A 17,508-nucleotide genomic window follows, 5' to 3' on the forward strand; every position below is an offset into this window, starting at 1 on the left:
CGGGCAAGGCCTCCTGCGGGCCCCGGGGCCGCAGCCGAGCAGGAAGCGCAGAGACGCCCAGCCTGACGCTGCCGCGCGGCCTGACACCAAGCTCTGCTTCTGGGGCAAGGAGGGCGCCAAGGCGTGAATGCCGGCAGCAGGGACCAGGCTCCGGTGCCACCTGCCTGTGGGCCCGTGCCCGGGGAAGGCCGTGGGGCGCGGAGCCAGCGCTGCACTCAGCGCCCGGGCGTGCTGCGAGCAGGAGTCTGCACTGATGGGAGCAGGGTTTGGCTGAAGAGCAAGATGGCTGCTGGGCCCAGGTCAGGCCCCCGGGACAAGGGCAGCCCGTGCCTGCCCGTGGGAGCTGCGCTGGGGGATAACTGACCATGCTTGTCGGACGTGCCCGCAGCTCTGCCCAGGCAGGCGCCAGGCACGTGGGGGGCGGTGCCAACGCCAGTCAGGCAGGCACTGACTGCACAGCCCATGATGCCTGGTGCAAGCAGGGGCCTGAGCCTCCCAGCCTTGCATGTGGCCTTGGCTTCCCCACCGCGCAACACACACCTGTCACCCCTGGCTGCCGTGTTCCCCATGTGCTGCAGGAGCTGCCTGGAGCAGAGGCAGGAAAGCCCTGACCACGCCAACCTTGCAGCCCTTTCTTCCCTGTGACCCCATGGCCCTTCTGCCTCGGCCCCAGCTTCTTCCGCTGCCTTCTGGGCAGACACAAGGCCACACCTGGGCAGAAGCAGGCCCTGCGTGGGGCCCGAGCCCGGCTCTCTGCGTCCACGGGACAGGCAACACCTTCCCTCCTAGCACCCCCGTTCTGCTCAGTCCACCCCCACCCAGGGACACGGTCCTGAAGCCCAGGGACACGTTATCCCATCAACACTTTGCTTCTAGGAATGGCTGTGGTTGCTTGTCCCTACCCCTACCCCTACCCCTCTCCTGCCAAGCTTCGGGTGCCAAAGGGAACCGTGCCATTTAGCCTGTCACTGCAGCCTGCACAGCTGACCCCATCGCAGCTGATAGCAAAGCACCTGCTGCTCCAGGGGGAGCTGCTCAGCCCCAGAGCGTCCTGGGGATGCAGCGTGTCTGTGACCAGTTAACAGAAAGGTGCCTTGATCGCCATGCTGTTACAGCCGTGGCTGTAGCGGTGGGGCCAGCATCCCAAAGGGTGCTCTGCTGCCCCGTCCCCAGAAAGCCAAGTGCAAGGCAGCAGCACACTGCTGCAGAGCGGAGACCAGTACTCAGAGCGCACAGACTAGGACGCAGCAAGGCTCAACCTTTCCTGTGCAAAACCAGCGCATGCACACACACACACACACCAGGGGCAGCCAGGCCAAGGCACCTGGCACACCAGAAAAAGAGGCAGGGACAGGCAAGCACACGGAGACAAACCTCTCTTCGGAAGCGAGTGGGGAGGATATCTGCTAATTGCTAGAAGAAAATGAAGACAGGCGATTAGGAGAGTCTCTCAGCCCCTGGTCCCACGCCACAGCCCAGAAGCAGCTGTTAGCCAAGCGGAGGCTGTTAGGGGGAGCACGCTGCTAGAGGCAGCCGCCCAGTGCAAGATCCCATCACAGGGCTCTTGCTTCAACGGGCTCAGGCCACTGGCTCCGAGGCCCCTGGAGCAGCGCACGGGCCAGTGGCTGGTAGGGGCCAGTGTCCTCACATGGTGACAGGATGCTGAAGCCAGCTCTGCGCACGGGCCCCAGTACTGCACTGCGCGCAGGGTGAGCTGCCATCAACAGTCCAAGTGCCCGGATGGTCACCCCCGCTCTTTTGTGCCCAGACGCCCCTGCTGCACCCTCAAGCAGCTGCCCTAATGAGAAGGGCAAATCTGGGGTCCGGCAGAACCGCAGCTCCATGCAGCACAGCAGGGACCTGCCCCCGGGACGCTGGAGCAGGGGTGCGGCTGGCCAGGTGCATCTCTCCTGGAGGTCGTGCTCCTGGCCTGACAACAGTGGCAGCTTGCACAACCACAGCAACGCTGCCAGGAGGCTCTATGCACCTCGCATACTGTCCCCAGGACACAGGGTCCCCCACAAGCTGTCTGCCTGTCTTGTCCTGCCAGCAGCGGCTCCACACTGCAGCTTGGGGTGCAGCAGCTGGGTGCGCCATGGGCTCTGCCTGCTTAGCTTCGCTCCCCAGCCCTCCTTGCAGCACCATGCATGGCTCCTTCCCATGGCAGCCTTTGCAGCCCTTCCGTTTGGCTGGAGAAAGAACCACTTGGCACTCGGGCCTGGCACACGGACGCGGCTGGCAACCCTGGCTGAGCTGTGCGGTGGCAGAGGGGAGCACTTGGGCTCAGGCCTGCTGTGCTTGGCAGGCTGAGGCCAGAAGGACATGGCTGTTCAGCTCCGGATGATAGGGATGGAAGAGCTGGGAGCACCTGGCAGGGGCTTGCTCCCTGGGACAGCCCTGTGGCCTGCAGCCAGAAAGGGGAGCTTGGCCAGGCACTTTGTGCCCTCAGTCCTGGGTTAGCTGAGGCCAGCAGCAATGGCTAGGAGCTGCTGGAGCCCTCTGCCCAGCTCTCTCATGCAGCCCCTTTGTGTCCTGCCTGTGCCTCATGCTCCATCCCCAAGACGGGGCAGGGGTTCAGTCCTGACCCGGCTTGCTGCGGGAGCTGGAGGGCCCTGCTGTTAGCACCATCACAGCATGGGTTAGGGAGTACCCGGCAGCCAAGGGTTAACGGGCGCGGGGCGAGAGCCTTGTTAGTGCCAGTGCAGCCCGCGGGTGGTAGCGCGGGTGGATACGTACATTCGCTAGGCTGAGGTTGAAAAGTCCTTTCTGGTTAGGGGAGGAGAAAAAGGAGAAAGAGACAGAGCTGGGGAGTCTGGCGCCGTCGTGCCGTCCAGCCCGCCCCTCTTCCCCAACTGCCCCAGGCTGCCCTGGGCACTGTGCCGCAGGACCCAAGCATCCTGGGCCAGGTCAGCGAGGTGCCACGTGGTGCTCCACCGCCCTGCCCTTGTCCTCAGGCTAGGCCGGGCCCCCACAACGCGTCAGCATCTGGCAGCCCCTTCGCCCAGTAACATGGCAGCTCGTATGCCCTTTGGCAGCAAGGGGGCAGGGTCCTCCCAGGACCAGCAAGAGTCGCCCTCTGGCTTCCCCTCAGCAGCACCCGGCACAAGGCAGGAGGTCAGTGACAGGAGCAACCGGCAAGCTCCGGGCAACGCAGAGGCCGCTTCTGGCACCTGGGTCGGGGGAGCACAGGCTAGGCTCCCGCACGTGGCTCTGCCTGGCTCGTGGCCCGGGCCCCACGCGCCGCAGAGGACTCCATAGGGCCCTGCGCTGCCCCGCCCCCCCTGGCTCTGGGCTGCAATGCAACAAAGCTTCATCCCCAGCCCTACACCGTGGTCTTGCTGTGTCTGCCCAGCACCACAGGGTGCCCGCACCTCAGTGCCCTGCAGGACAGCACCATGCAACCTGCCTGAGCCCAGCCCGCGCCGAGGGCAGGACCCAGCCTCACCTTAGCAGCGCTGCGGAGATGGTCGTAATAAACCTCCTCTATGGCTTGGAAATAGATCACTCCCTTGAGCTTCGTCTCGTGTTTGTCTGCACAGGAGAGACGGGAGGGGCCCGGTCAGCACTGGGCTTCACAGGCCGCAGGAGAGGGAGCGCCCCACCGGGCCTGCGCATCCCCACGCAGGAGCCAGCGCCAGGGCTCGGGCTGCCGCATGCCCACAGGGCAGGGAGGGGCGGACTGAGGTGCGGGCGGTGGATGGGGCTCTTACCAACGTAGTAGGAAACTGTGCGCTTCATGCGGTCGAAGACGAACCAGCGCTTCTTCCAGGACTTGATCTTGCCGCCCATCTTAACCAGGTAGCCCTTGCACATCTTCTCACTCAGGATGACATGGCAGCACGTGTCCACGCTGTGGCCCGAGGACTCGATGTGCAGCTTCAGGTCAAAGTCCTCCTTGCGAATGGGCAGGTACCTGGTGAGGGGCCGTGCCTGGGGAAGCAGCACCGCCTGGTGAGGACCAGCTCAGTCCATGCAGCAAGCACCCCTGGGGCCACACAGACTCCAGCTCCAGCCTTCGGGGACCACCAGTGTGGCAGGCTCTGCTCTGCTGGGCACCCAGAGCCAGGGATGTCTGGACCTGTCCCAGCCTCCCCTTCTCCCCCACACACGGCAGCCCAGACTTGCACCTCCACGTGGCCCCAGCCTCCCTGGATCTTCTGTGCTCAGCTTCACCTGAGACGGCAGCAGAGCAGGCCAGAGGACTGGGCCACGCGGCTGCGTCTGCAGGCTGGGCCAGAGCCATGCTGGGGCCTCCCCGCCCGCGGCGGCGGCAGGCGGGCCCAGAGCCAGGCTGGGCCCCCCCCGCCTGCCCAGCCTCACCTGGGAAAAGTGCTTCTCCCGCATCTTGACCTCCTTCTCAACCAGCTTCTGCCGCTGGGCCGTCTCATCCTGCAGCCGCCGCTCCAGCTGCTCCCGCCGCCTCCGCTCGTCCTCCAGGGCCTGTCGCCGCAGCTCCATCTCCCGCTCCTGCAGAGACAGCCACAGGCTCAGCCCATGCTGCGCTGCTGCTGGGCATGGCCGCTGGCTCCCAGCATGTGTGCATGTGCAGGGGCCTGCCCCATGGCGTGTCACCACACTGTGCAGGCGCAGCAGGGCTGCGTGGAGCACACCCGCCCTGCCAAGGCACGGAGCCCCACTCACCCGTGACTCCATGAGGCGGGACTTCTCCGCGTGGGCCTCCTTCAGCATCTTCTCCATCTCCTCGATCTTCCCCACCTCCATGCCGCTGGCACTGCAAGGCAAAGCCGGTGCCATGGGTTCTGGCCAGGAGCCCAGCAGCTCCACAGGGCTGGGAACCACTCCAACAGCCAGCAGCATCCTGGGCACAGGCTGAGCAGCCAGGCCAGGTGAGCCCATGCCCAGGGCTCAGAGCCAAGGGAGCAGGTCTGCATGTGTCCCTCCCTGACCTGGGCTCCCCAGGACAAGCAGACAGCAGCTTCTGCTGTGAGAGAACAGCCCCAGCTGCATTCAGAGACTAGGACCCCAAACCTGCCTGCCCCCCCACCTGTCCTTCTGGGAATGAAGGCATCCCAGAGAGCTGACAGCGTGCAGGGAGCGCCCAGGCCTCTGACACCCTCCTGCGAGTCCTGGTCTTATTGCTGATGGATGGAGGACAGGACCCTGCCCCATGTGCCCTCTCCCCAGGGCAGCACAGGCGCCAGAGAGTCCATCCAGGGAAATTCCCTTCATTCAAGCAGAGCCAGGACCTGCCGCAGGCCGGGCCATGCTGCAGCACCGGCACTGGGCACATTCTCTGGCGCCCTCGGTTTGCAGCCTTAGAATCACTAGAGATGCGCCCCTGCCCCGGGGCTTTCCCAGGCCTGCCCCACGCTGCCCTCCCATGCAGACGCTGGGACGTTTCAGAGTCCATCAGCCCGGGGTCACTGCCAGCACTGCTGGGGGTGACTGCCATCAAGGCTCCCAGGCATCGTGCCAGCCAGGGCCACCAGCACTGGCACCTGGAGCCCTGCACCTCTGCGTGCATGCCCAGCTGGGCCCAGAAGCTGGGCAGACATGGGCACCGGCACCCTCCCAGAGCAGGTGTGGGCGGACAGTGCTGCTTGTGCGTAGCGTCCCTTGCTGCACTGGGGGATCCCACCCTGTTAGGCTCATTCTCATGCTCCCAAGGCCCTGAGTTTCAGCCAAGGCCTCTTTCCAATGTCTCCTGCCTTGGCAGCTGCGAGACCTGCCTCTCCCAGCCCAAGCACTCATGTCTTTTCCAAGGACAGCAGCAGCTTGGGCAGTCCCCTGCTCCCAGAGGTGCTGGGCTGGGCCAGGCTCTGCAGGCCTGCTGGCCACTGCAGAGCAACCCAGACAGCCCTGAGCAGCAGCATGTGTAGAGCAGAGCGTGGTGGTGCACGTGGGATGGAGGATGGAAGCGGCTGGGATGAGGTGTCAAAGATGCTCAGAGATGGCTGCCCCCGCCTGACTGGCACCGGCACTTCGTGAGCAACAGCCAGAGCCAGCGGCAGACAGCAAGCCTGGACAGGCACAGCCTGCCAACGCCTCGGTCTGCAGGGGCTGGGAGGGAGTGGAATCCCCGGCTGTGTGTGGACACTGCTCCAGGGCCAGCTGCGGTGCGACAGGGCAAGGGGGTCCCGGGCTCGCCTAGTGCCAAGCGGCTGCCCCTGGCCACAGGGACCCCTCTCCTGCACAGGGCTGCCACTTGGGGCAGGGTGGGGCAGGCCCGGGTTACCTGGACATGTTATCGGGTGAGCAGGCTGAGTTGTTGCCAGTGGAGACGCTGGTTTCCAGGCTGTCCGAGCTCTCCAGGCTGAGCGTGTCGTAGGCATGGTCGGGGTCCTCAGCCCGGGGCCCGAGGCCGTGCGGGGGGTGGTGATGGAGGATGGAGTGATGCATGAACGGAGGGTAGGAGGGTGGGGGGAAGTGGGGCGGCCCGTGCAGGGCTTCCCACTGGGACTGCGCCTCAGCTGCCGCTTTCTGCTTCAGCTCCGCCAGGCGCCGCTTCTGCTCCTCTATCACCTGCTGACCTGCAGCTCCGGGGAACAAGAACAGAGGGCAGGTCACCGGGGAGGGCAGCACCGGGAGCGCCACGGCACAGCACAGGGGGCTGCAGCATCTGCGACTCCATGTTCAGTCGTGCGGGGCAGGATCAGCAGCGTAGGGAGTGCATGGCCGGGCAGCACCTCCCGCCTGGGTGAGTCCTGTGGCAGCACCGTCCAGCAGGGCACGGCCGGCCTCCATCCTGGTGCCATCCTCAATCCTGCCGATCTGTGCATGTGTGCGTGCATGAGAGGCGGCTGCCAGCCAGAGTGCCTGTCCCTGATCTAGCACGGGAGTCTGTCTGTGCCCCATCTGTCTGTCTGTCCATCCACCCGGCAGGGCAGCCGCAGTGGCACGCGCCACTCCCCGCCAGGGCTCGACCCCCTCCTGCAGCCCCACCCGGGAGGTGCCCCCTCCCCTGGCCTGGCCGGAGCGCTGCAGTTAGTGGAGTGAGTGCGATGGAGGCGGATGAGATGGGAGCTGCGGTTATGACCAGGTGCGGAAGCAAGGCAAGTCCCCTGCTGCGTGTCAGGGACGCACATCATGGCCTGGTCCCAGCTTGTGCTCCCAGCCTGGGCCAGGCTGGTCTGTCTGATGGTGCTGAGCACTGGCAGAGCACACTGGCCCCGTGCCACTGGAGCCCAGCTCTTCCCAGCAGAGACCCTGCCTTTCCAGGCAGTCCCCCACCCCAGATGCACACGCAGTCACAGTGCCCTTCCAGGACCACAGCTTGCAGCAGCCACCCCGGGGCAGCTCTGCCTGCAGAGACGTGAGGAGTGGGGACAGCAGGGAGGTGCATGCGTCAGTCTGGCGGGTGCAGAGCTGGGCAAAGCAGTCACGGTGGGAGCAGCCTAATGCCGGGTTTGCCAGCCCCATGCTCCTTGTGCTCCGAGTTAGCAGGGGCCCCGTAGGCCTGGGAGACGGAGGGCTGCCAGGAGGCACACGGACAAAGCCAAGGTCCTGCAAGGGCTCCAGCACATGCTGGGGCAGGAGAGGGGACAGGCCTGAGCAAGGCAGGGGCATGGGATGCACTGGGCTCCTTCAGGCCCGCCTCTAGCATGGGGAAGCCGGGGCTACAGGAGCAAGGCTGCTGGCCTGAAGAGCACCAGCCCCAAATGCGCAGGGGCCAGCTAAGGCATCCCTCCAGCCCCGGCACACAGCACAGGGCAGCTCAGCACAGGGACAGCACACACTTGCACACATGGACGCAGCCAGGCCCAGGCTGGCTGTGCCCCCTTGGCAGAGGGTATCAGGTGCCTTCAAGGAACAGCCAGCCATGCCGCTGCCCGGGCGCATCTGGGAGGCCAAGCCTTTCCAGGTGTCTACCTGAGACATCGTCTGGCTGCAAGGGCTCCGCGGGGAGCGAGCCGGCTGGAGACGCACCGCGCCGTCAGGTGGAGAGAAGGGAGAAGCGAGAGACTGTGAGAGAGGCACTGCCCACCCTGACGGGGTCGGGAGACAAGCGGAGCAGGGGCTAGTAGCGCTGCCCCTGGGACCTGGCCTCACAGCCCTTCCACTAGCTCAGAAGAGCCCCCGTGCACGCCACGCCACGCCACACCACAATGGTTGGGCAGACTGGCAACGGCAGCCCTGTTGTGGCAGCAGGAAGCCTGGCCTTGGGGCCCTGGGCAGAGCCACGGCCTCTCCTGCCGAGCACGGGGCCGACGGTGCCCAGCGCAGCTGAACTGCAGCATCAGTGGGAAACCCCTCCTGCCACACGCCCAGCCCTGGCCACGGCCCCAGTCCTATCCCCAGCCCTCCTAGGATCCCCTGGCCGGGTCAGCTACTCCGAGGGCACCCGGCCTGTTTGCAGGCCTGCCCTGGGCCTCCCCCTTGCTCCTCAGCCCCACTGGCAGGGGCCAGGTGGGGTTCAGAGCATGCTGGACACAGGCCCGGGCCCCAGCAGGGCTTGGGCACACGGGGCAGAGCTGAGCGCATCCCAGGGCCACCGACACCCAGCCCGAGGCCGGCTGGGGGCAGGAAGGGCTACAGCCCCGCAGGGATCACTGTGGATCGTGTGCATCTCCTCCTCCCCCAGCCCCAGAGCAGTGCCGAGGAGCACGCAGTGCTCAGGCTGAGGGGGCTGGGGCTGCAGCGCTTGGCCTGCCCGGACCCCCCGGCCCTGCTCCTGCTGCACCAGCTGTGCAAGCACACAGGGACCCGGGGCCAAGCTCATGCCCTTCAGGAAGGTGGAGCCGTGCCCAGCCCTGGTGAGGGGCTGTCTGCACTCCACTCGAGGGTGGGGGGTGCCCATTGTGGCAGAGGAAAGGGGATGGAGTGCCTGGGGCTCGCAGGAGGGACATGCCAAGGGCCAGTTGGGCCGAGCGCTGGGGACAGGCGGGGCCCCTGCCGCCCCACAAGGAAGCAGGTTCCAGCCCCAGCCCGGCCGTGGTGTCGCTTGAGTGCTCCCTGGGCAGGGTGCCCAGGCTTGGGTGCAGGCACTCACCCTTCTGCTGCAGCGCCCGCTGGCGCTTGGCCTCGATGTCCTGCAGCGTGGCTGCCAGGTTGCGGGGCAGGCTTCCCGTGCTGTTCTGTGGGTGCAGGGGGCCCTGGGGGCGAGAGGCAGGATGAGGATGCCCTGCCTGACCCACCCCAGGCCTCTGGCTTGCCCTGCCCACAAGGCCATGACCATGGTTTGGGGCAGAGCAGACCCACTGGCAGAGGTTGCCAGGGGGGGACAGGGCCTCAGGTCCCACCGGCTGCCCGAGAGTCCCAGGGCAGCTCCCAAAGCAACGGGCCAGACCACGTGCTGTGAGGAGGGCAAGACTGAGCCAGTGCTTCCTGTGTCCCCCACACGCCAGCCCCCAGCCAGTACCTTTGGCGAGGAGCTGCGTCCCAGCGTGGCCACGCTGAGCTGGGAGGATGACGGGGCCCCAACCCTGGCACATGGGAGCGAGCTGCTGCTGTCGCTGTCCAGCTTGGCACGATAGACCTGGGCAGGAAACACTGCGACTCAGATGGGTACTGGAGGACAGGGCACAGGCCCTGGCACCTGCTCACCAGTGAGGGCCCCCCCAGCATCCTTGTGATGACAGCTTCATGGCATGGGAGCCTCCCCATCCCGCGGAGAATGCCAGGGCTGCGGTGGACTGTCGGGCGCTGGGTTGAGCAGGAGCTGGCCGAGGGGACAGGCCTGGAGCCAGCGCTGTGCCCAGGTGTGTGGGGCACGCGGCAGCTCCATCGGCCCCAGCGGCAGGAGCACAGGCACGGCAGCCTTCCCCTCCTGCCTCGCACTGCCTCATGAGGCCTGGCCCATCCAAGTGGACCAGCTGCTGCACACGCCTGCTCCAGGCAGACCCAGTCCCCACGGCTGAGCGTGGGCACAGCAGCCTTTGGCTGCCTCACACTCCCCTCTCTAATGGGGCCTTTATCCCTGGCAAGTGGCCTGGAGCTGCCGCGGTCCGAGCCAAGGGGGTCTGCACCACTGCAGGGGAGGAGCTGGTCGATCCCCTGGCTGAGCCCATGGAGAGCGATGGAGTGCAGAGGTGCCCAGCAAGCAGGTGGAGAGTCACGGAGGAGCTGGTCACCTCTGTACCAACCACAACCACCAGCTCCCGCCAGCGCACGTGCGAGCCAGCCCTGCCTTCAGGCGCATGCACCCTCACACAGGACCCCGCACAGGTTCCAGCCGTGGCTGCGCGCTCTCGCTCCCCAGCAGGGCTCGCCCAGATGCCAGCCCTGGTGCTGGAGTCACAAGTAGCTCCAGGCTCAGACGAGACGAGCCTGGGGCTCCACTGGCAGGAGCCAGCTTGCCAAGGCACCCAGCAGATGCCAGAGGAGTCTGCGACATGGCACGGAGAAGCCTCGCCCCGGAGCAGGCACAGCTGAGCCAGGTGACAGGTGTGCCGGGCTGGGCCGGGCACCAGGAGATCCAAGCCACGACCCCAGCCGGAGTGTTCCCGGTCCGAGAGAGCCAACCGCAAATGTCCTTAGGGCTTGGCCCCTGGGGCCATCTCCTTTCCATCCCGCCACCCCTGCAGAGACTCAGGCCTCCCTAGCTCGTAGTCTGACAGCACTGCCCTGGCCCTGGCCTTGCCCCACAGGGAGTTACCTGGAGCGGCTTTCGAGAGGAGTGAGCTTTAGCAGGAAGAGGAGGAGGGGAGGAGGGAGGAGAGGCAGGGGAGGAGGCCTCCATGCCAGCCATGACCTCCTCGTACCACTTCTCTAAATCGAGGGCCGGGAGCTGCCCCGGGCTCCCTGCAAGCTGCTTCTTCATCTGAAGAGAGAGGGGGCAGGAGACAGAAGACAGGACAGAGGGTGGAACAGCAGGGGCAGAGACGCAGACAGAGAGAATGAAAACCAGCAGAGCCCTGCCCCAGCCCAGCCCTCCCCACACGCGACAGGACCAGTGCTGCCTGGGGCCGCCCGAGCCAGCCCATCCCATCCCGTCCCATCCCGCTGCACAGGAACCATTGTCTGTCACCAGTCCCTGGCCTGGCGCTTCACTCTGCCAGGACAGCTCCAGGCGCCAGGCCCCATGGCCCTCACACCGAGCTGGAGCAGGCACGTGCTGGGGAAGCAGCAGCTGTGATGCTCGATGCTCAGCCCAAGCCGCCCCGTTCAGGTCTCGCCAACTGACAGGGCTGGGCCCAGGGCCCGCGGCTCCATCTGACAGGTGTGGGGAGCGTTGCCAGAGCAGGCAACGGCGCAACGCTAACACTGCAAGGCTGCAGCAAAGCCAGCGAGCAGCACCGGGGGGCTGCGGGGCTGGCTGGCCCGCGTGCTCTCCAGGAGCTGGAAGTGTCACAACCTAATGGGCTCAAAGCAGGGGCACGAGATCCACCCTTGGCACCATCAGAGCTTCCTCTCGGGTGCCATGAGCCCCGATGCCTGCCAGCAGCTGCTGTTCCCCACAGAGAGCCCAGAGTGGAGGGACAAGGGGGGGGGGGGCACAGACACAAACCTCTGCAGAGATGGAGGAGGAGCAGAGAGGCAGCGCAGGAGGAGGAAGGCAGCCTGCAGGTGAAGCAGCTCGAGGGGCGCAGCTGGCAGGGTGGCAGCCCGGGGTGGGAGCAGGAGGGGCCAGCACTGGGTTGGCCCTGGCGCTGCCCAGGATCCCCGAGAGCTGCTCAATGGTCACGTACTGGGCAGAGAGGAGAAGCAGATAAACGCCGAGGCTGGGGCAATGGGGGCCCGGCCGGCAAGGACAGTGGCCATCCTGGGGGCATTTCACTTTCTCGTGGAGGTCACGGAGCCCATGTAACTGGCTAGCATCCCTTGCCCACCCGCCACCTGGCAGTGTGGACCCACAGGTACACAGCTGCACGGCCTGGGCCTGCCCTTGTTGGTTATTTGTATTGACTTGGGGGACCCCTTACTGCTGCCAAGAGGGGTGGAGAGAGGCCAGGACAAATGGAGTTGGCACTTCATGTGGTTCTGAGGAGCCACCTCTGTGCTCTGCAGCCCTGGCGCGGGGCTCCCTGCCTGATGGCATCCCACCACCCGTCCCCACTGAGCTTGGGCTGCTCCCATGTGCCTTGCCCCAGGATGCAGCCCCCAGCCCACCCAAAGGACTGCAGCCCCCAGAAGCAAGCAACTGAGACATTAACTTATTTCACATCAGCTCCTCTGTCCCCAGGCCCCAAGGCTGCTGCCCAAGAGACTGCAGGCCCCGTTGTAAAGGGGAGCAGAGGAGATGAAGCTGCTGCAGCCACCATCAGTGCAAGGGAGAGTCTTCCCCGAGCCCAGACCAATGTGTAGCCAGGGGAGCACAGGGAGGGGGAGTGCCAGGCATTGCCTTCCCTGGACCGGTCAGGCTCACCCTAGAGGGTAGCGACCCTGGGAGCTGCTCAGGCAGAGCAAGCCAGGGGCTGGGGGTTCGCAAGCACAAGAGCATGCTCGGAGCAGGTACCTCGGTGGCCACGGGAGGTACCGCAAGCAAGAGCGCACGGCACGCAGCAGCAGGGGCAGCAGCGGAAGCTTTAGTATCCAGGCCAGGGCCGTACACGGTGCTGCAGAACCTGAAAACGTCAGACAGCCTCATGTACTCCTGGAGAGCCGCGGCAGAGAAGGAGGAGCAAAGTTAGACACAGGCCAGCGAACACCAACAGCCCTGCGCGCCACCAGCCCCTTGCCTCAGGTGTCCCATGAGCCCAGCTGGACTCCCTGCCATATCCCCCTTCCTGGCCTCTGGCCGGGGAAATCCCCAGCCTGCCACCCCACATGCAGCCAAAGAGGTCTACACTGCAGACTCAGACCACAGCAGAGTCCTGCCAGCAGCCAGGGTGCCCCAGGGAAGGGCAGGGCAGGGCACAGCCTGGGCACCGGACCGGGAGTCTCTGTTGGCCCCACTGCTGTCTGCCCGGCTCTGTCTCAGCTGCAGCCCCTGGCAGGGCACAGTCCAAATACCCATGGGCGGGTGCTCCCCGCCTGCCCTACCATTGCACAGGGCATTTGGCCTTTGTGCTGCTGCCACTGCTATCTCCGCTGGCTGGGGCGGAAGGGTCCCCGAGTCAGGCCACCTCCCCCAAGTCCAGCCTCCAGGTCCAGCTGCTCCTGCAGCACCGAGGCCTGTGCCAACGGCCCCAGGGCCGCCCTCCCTTGCTGGGTGCAATGCAAGGGAAGGCAGCTTGAGACCAGGCGCCCGCCGCTCCTCTGGCATCTGAACACAGCTCAGTTAGTGCCAGGCTGGCTGCCCAGCAGCACGTTCACCGGGAATGCAGGGAAGAGGGAACCCCAGACAGTGCACGGCCACCTGTACACACCAAACTCGATGCCGCCCCCAGGAGCACCCAACACCTGCCACGGGGAGGCAGCAGCAGCAGGGAGCTCTGGGGAGCCTGGCCACAGAGCCGCTCCTACAGCCAGCTCTTCAGACCCAAACCCTGGGGGCACTGGCATGCTGACCCCAGGAGTGTCTGGCTCCCTGCTGACATGTGGGCTGGCTGCAGCATTAGGCATCTGCTGCCCAGTGTCACGAGGGAAGAGGTTTGCCAAAGAACCAGGCTGGCACTGGCAGAAGCCTGCCAGCGAGCATTCCAGCCGTGCTGGCCAGCCTGTGCAGACAGTGCCATGCGGCGCCCCCGTCACAGCCCTTACGAGATTTTCAGAGAAGCAGAAGCGGACAGGAGGCTGGCGGGGAGCATGCAGGGGTGGGAAGCAGGCCCAAGGCACTTGCAAGGGAACAGCCTGTGGGACGCACGGCCAGCTCTGTGCAGCGGGCTCGCAGCAGGGAACAGGGCAAAGCACAGCTGCAAAGGAGAGGAGAGGAAGGCGCAGCTGGGCAGGTCGGGGAGCAGCTGCAGCCAGAAGCCACTGGGCCTGTCTGTGTTGCAGCCCAGGAGCTCTGAGGGTGCAGGGGAATTACTGGCTTGTTAGAGCAGAAATGCCCCTGGAGAGGACCACATCTGTGCCTGGCTGCAGGGCCTGTGAACCCGAGGCAGCACGAGCCCACGGAGGGGAAGGGGCAGCCTGCCTGGCCCTGGACAAGCAGGAGCGGGCAGCAGCCTGGCACTGCTGTGTGCAGGCAGCGGGGCCGCGAGCGAGCAAGCACGTGCAGTTAGTCCCGTTACCTCTTGCATCGTGGGGCAGGAGCGGGCAGAGGAAGCAGCAGCTGGGGAAGCAGCGGCTCCGGGCAGGGGGGGCTGGGGCTGAGCTTCCTCCAGCAGGTCATAGTGCTCTGAGATATGAAGCGTGTCCTGCTGGAGGGCAAAGGTCATGAGGGCAAAGTGGACACACGCATCGTAAGACCCAAACAGCCCCAAGAGCCCCTTCCCTTCCACGGTGCCGCAGAGACCAAGTGGCGATGCAGCCTAGGGGAAGGCGCCAGTAGCTGGCCAGCCCCTGGGCCAGGGCACCCAGCACACAGCCTGCTGTGATGGGGACCCCCGGGGAAAAGCACATGCTGCAGTCATGAGTGCCCCGCTGGCTGGGCACCCCTCGACCCAGGGGGCCCAACTGTCCACAGCAAGGAGCCAAAGGGCCCAAGTTCCCTGCAGCACAGAGCCGGCTCCTCCACGCGGGCCGGACGGGTCCACGTCAGCCCAGCCTTGGGAGGGACCAGCAAGACGCAGCCCCTGCTGGTGCCTCTGGACGCGTGATCTGCCAGGACCCCGGCACCCGCCAGACAGGCCTGCCGGTCCCCCGGCCCAGGGGCAAGGGCTCACGGCACGTGGTTCTGGCCCAGGTGGGCGCCTGGCATTCAAGATGAGCAAACCTGGCGGCCACACGCGATCTGCTGGCCCAAATCTGCCCTGTGCACACCCGCAAGCTCCCTGAGCCCAGGGGCGCTGGCTGCCTGCCCACAGACCCCACCATGCATGCAGCTTGCCAGGCTGCAGCTTCACTCCCCAGCACCTCCACGAGGCTCCAGCCCCAGCATCGGGCAGGAATCAGCCCCTCATGCCCTGTGGGCAAGGTGGGAGCAGGGCCCAGCTCCAGCTCCGGGCAGACCCACAGGCCAAAGGACAGCCCTGACCAGGGGTTGAACTTGGTTCCAGGTGCTCGCAGTTCCCCCACCTTGGTCATGTGTGGAGCAGGATCCCTGCCGGGAAGGGGTGTGCTGCCCCTGCCACGTCCCCGCACAGCATGTCCCAGCCCGGCGGCCACCAGCCTCAATGCCCGCGGTCACACTGGGCCGAGCACAGCACGCGGCTCTCAGTGGCGTGAGGCGGCCGGTGCCGAGAGGAGCTCCCCCAGTCCCCCGAACCCTGCAGTTACCTCCTTGAGCGCGGATGAGGTCCGGGGGAAGCTCCTGCCACCAGTGACGAGGTGGTAGCGACGCTCGAGGGAGACGAGCTTCTCCTTCTCCTGGACACACCAGCCAGGAAGGGACAGGGACAGATGTCAGCGCTCACCACAGCACCTGTCCCCAAGCCCAGGCAGCCTTGCCCCCCACCCACAGCCCCTCCTGTCAGCGCCCTGCCCTCAGCAGCTGCCGGCAGTCCTGGGCATAGGGCCTGGCCCAGGCACGTGCAGGGCTGGCGGTGGGCAGCGCTAGCGACACACCCGCCAGCTTGGGCTGGTGCATGGCGCTGGGCAGGCCTGGCCCCAGCCCCAGGCGTTACCTTGTGCAGCAGCTGCAGCACGGTGCTCTTCTCAGTGGCCAGGCGCTCTGAGTCCCGCGCGGCCTGCAGCCGGATCTGGCTGGCCTGGCTCTCCAGGGCGGCCACGCGCTCCTGCAGAAGATGGAGCCGGTGAGCGGGCAGCAGGCGCCAGCGTGGAGCAGCAGCGCAGGCCAGAGACCCCCCGCGGGTGGACGTAGGCCAAGGGCCGTTCCTTTGCCCTGCCAGCCCCCGTGCACACCTTTCTCCTGGCCATGCTGCGGTGACACTCGGCCTTGCTCTGCAGCAGCTGCTGGCTCACGGTCTCGCGCTCCTCCTCCAGGCGACTCTCCTTCTCCAGCTGCTGGAACTCCAGGTCCTCGAACACCTTGGTCTGCGTCTCCAGGGCCTCGGCCTCCTTCAAACACAGCGGCAGGGGCTCAGCCCCTGGAGCCCAGCACCCACCTCCCTGCTAGGGACACCACCACGGGGCAGGCCCCGCGGGCGGGCGGGCAGGCAGGTTGAGGGTACCAGTGCCCGGCTCTGCACCAGGAGGGAGGGAGGGAGGCTCCGTGGGCCGCCCACACCTGCGTAGCACCGGGGCAGCACTGAGCACGTCAACTGCTTCCCTGCCCTGCCAGTGCCCACGAGGCTGGGGCACTGCCAGGCAGAGGGGTGAAAGCTGCCCTGGATGTCACCGCCCCCTGCTCTGCCCTCTGCCTAGCCCTACCATCGCACAGGGCACTGCCTGTGTCTTGCTAATGCCACAGCACAAGGAGGGCCTGGGGACGTGGGGGAGCCTGGCTCTGTCCAGTCCAGGCAGCACCAGCTCGACTCAGCTCAGATGGGCACAGACCCAGGGGCAAGGACCCGCCAAGCCTGCAGCGCAGCAAAGTCGCGCGGGCAGCGGGAGCCTGGGGCAGCGCGGCACAGGGAATCCCGGCAAGGGGGCTGGGCAGAGCCAGGGCGACCTGGTGGGAAAAGGCCTGAGCGGAGGGCAAAGTGCAGCCCCTGGGGTAGGGGGCTCGGCGGGGCTGGGGTAGCACCAAGGTGGCCGGCCTGGGCAGCCAGAGGAGCGCGTTGTCCAAGACAGCTGGGACTGGGGGAGTGTGTGCTGGTCAGCCATGGAATCCACCCCAGCCGATCCCGTGGGGGCAGCGAACCCCCAAGGACCCATCAAGTCAGACGCCATTAACCACCACCCTCAAAGCCTCCAGCAACCCCCAGCCCAAGCCAGACCTCGCTCCATCCCTGCACAGCGCCTGCTGGCAGCTGAATCAGAGCCCTGGCCCTGGGCGCAGTGCGCACCGCTGGGAAAGGGCTGGAGGCTGGGCTGGGCACCAAGCCATCAGTGTGCAGAGCCTGGACTGTGGCGCTCAGTCCACTCCTCCCTGGAGTCTGTCAGTGCCTGGCAGGGCCGGCGGCCACCCAGGGTGACGTGTGGGGGCTGTACAAGTGCAGCCGTCATCTTGCAGTGCTCAGCTTACGCCAAGATAACCTGTCGCAGGCCCACGGAGGCACAATGCTCCTGGGGCAGGGCTGAGCCTGGCTTGAAGCCTCTGCCCTGCTCTGCATCACATGCAACAGCACCTCTGGGGCAGGCTGGGTGCACACAGGGCCGCATGTTCCACGCCAGCGGCAGGGGTGCCCCGTCCGCTTGGGCAGCCACGTGCTTCTGCTGAAGCCCCGGGGCTGCTCTGGCCACTGGCCAGGCCTGCAGCACCCATGCACGATGCACGGGCCCCCACACCAGGCAGACCAGGCCAGGCTGCCCTGGCCGAGCGAGGCGAGCAGGGCATGAAACAGCTGCAGGTCCTGCCAGCTGAAGCGCAGTGGCACAGTGCAGGAGCTGGGCTGTGGCCAGGACCTCTGCAGCTGGACTAACGACAGGGCCGTCGCAGGGCCCAAGCCAGGGCGCTCCATCCCCACGCAGACCTTCAGCACCTGCCCTGCTGGATGCTCCCTTCCTGGGCTGCCATGCCCACATGCCCATGCCAAGCACTGGACTTTGCGGCTGGGAATG

At 66.3% G+C, this 17,508-nt stretch overlaps 2 protein-coding genes across 3 annotated transcripts in view; both read right to left on the bottom strand.

Annotated features, from left to right (window-relative positions):
• Nucleotides 1-464, bottom strand: part of HYOU1 (hypoxia up-regulated 1) — a 23,895-nt gene extending 23,431 nt beyond the window's left edge. The window contains exon 1 of the mRNA XM_025194031.1: nucleotides 365-464. Within this exon, the coding sequence (XP_025049816.1) occupies nucleotides 365-464 (100 nt within the window). The remainder of the gene's footprint in view (nucleotides 1-364) is intronic.
• The window catches only part of PHLDB1 (pleckstrin homology like domain family B member 1), a 28,224-nt gene continuing 10,741 nt past the window's right edge, over nucleotides 26-17,508 (bottom strand). The window contains exons 6-20 of one of the 2 annotated variants that reach the window (XM_025194033.1): nucleotides 15,748-15,903; nucleotides 15,510-15,620; nucleotides 15,163-15,252; nucleotides 14,016-14,144; nucleotides 10,556-10,720; nucleotides 9,320-9,436; nucleotides 8,951-9,053; nucleotides 7,831-7,875; nucleotides 6,197-6,497; nucleotides 4,642-4,732; nucleotides 4,321-4,467; nucleotides 3,711-3,930; nucleotides 3,446-3,531; nucleotides 2,737-2,766; nucleotides 26-1,413 (exon numbers count right to left, since the gene is read on the bottom strand). In XM_025194033.1, the coding sequence (XP_025049818.1) occupies nucleotides 1,255-1,413; nucleotides 2,737-2,766; nucleotides 3,446-3,531; nucleotides 3,711-3,930; nucleotides 4,321-4,467; nucleotides 4,642-4,732; nucleotides 6,197-6,497; nucleotides 7,831-7,875; nucleotides 8,951-9,053; nucleotides 9,320-9,436; nucleotides 10,556-10,720; nucleotides 14,016-14,144; nucleotides 15,163-15,252; nucleotides 15,510-15,620; nucleotides 15,748-15,903 (1,950 nt within the window). In that variant the 3' untranslated portion in view covers nucleotides 26-1,254. The other variant, XM_025194032.1, reaches the window with a different exon arrangement.

This window comes from Alligator sinensis, unplaced genomic scaffold (genome assembly GCF_000455745.1).
Source record: "Alligator sinensis unplaced genomic scaffold, ASM45574v1 scaffold1352_1, whole genome shotgun sequence".
Lineage (NCBI taxonomy): Eukaryota > Metazoa > Chordata > Crocodylia > Alligatoridae > Alligator > Alligator sinensis.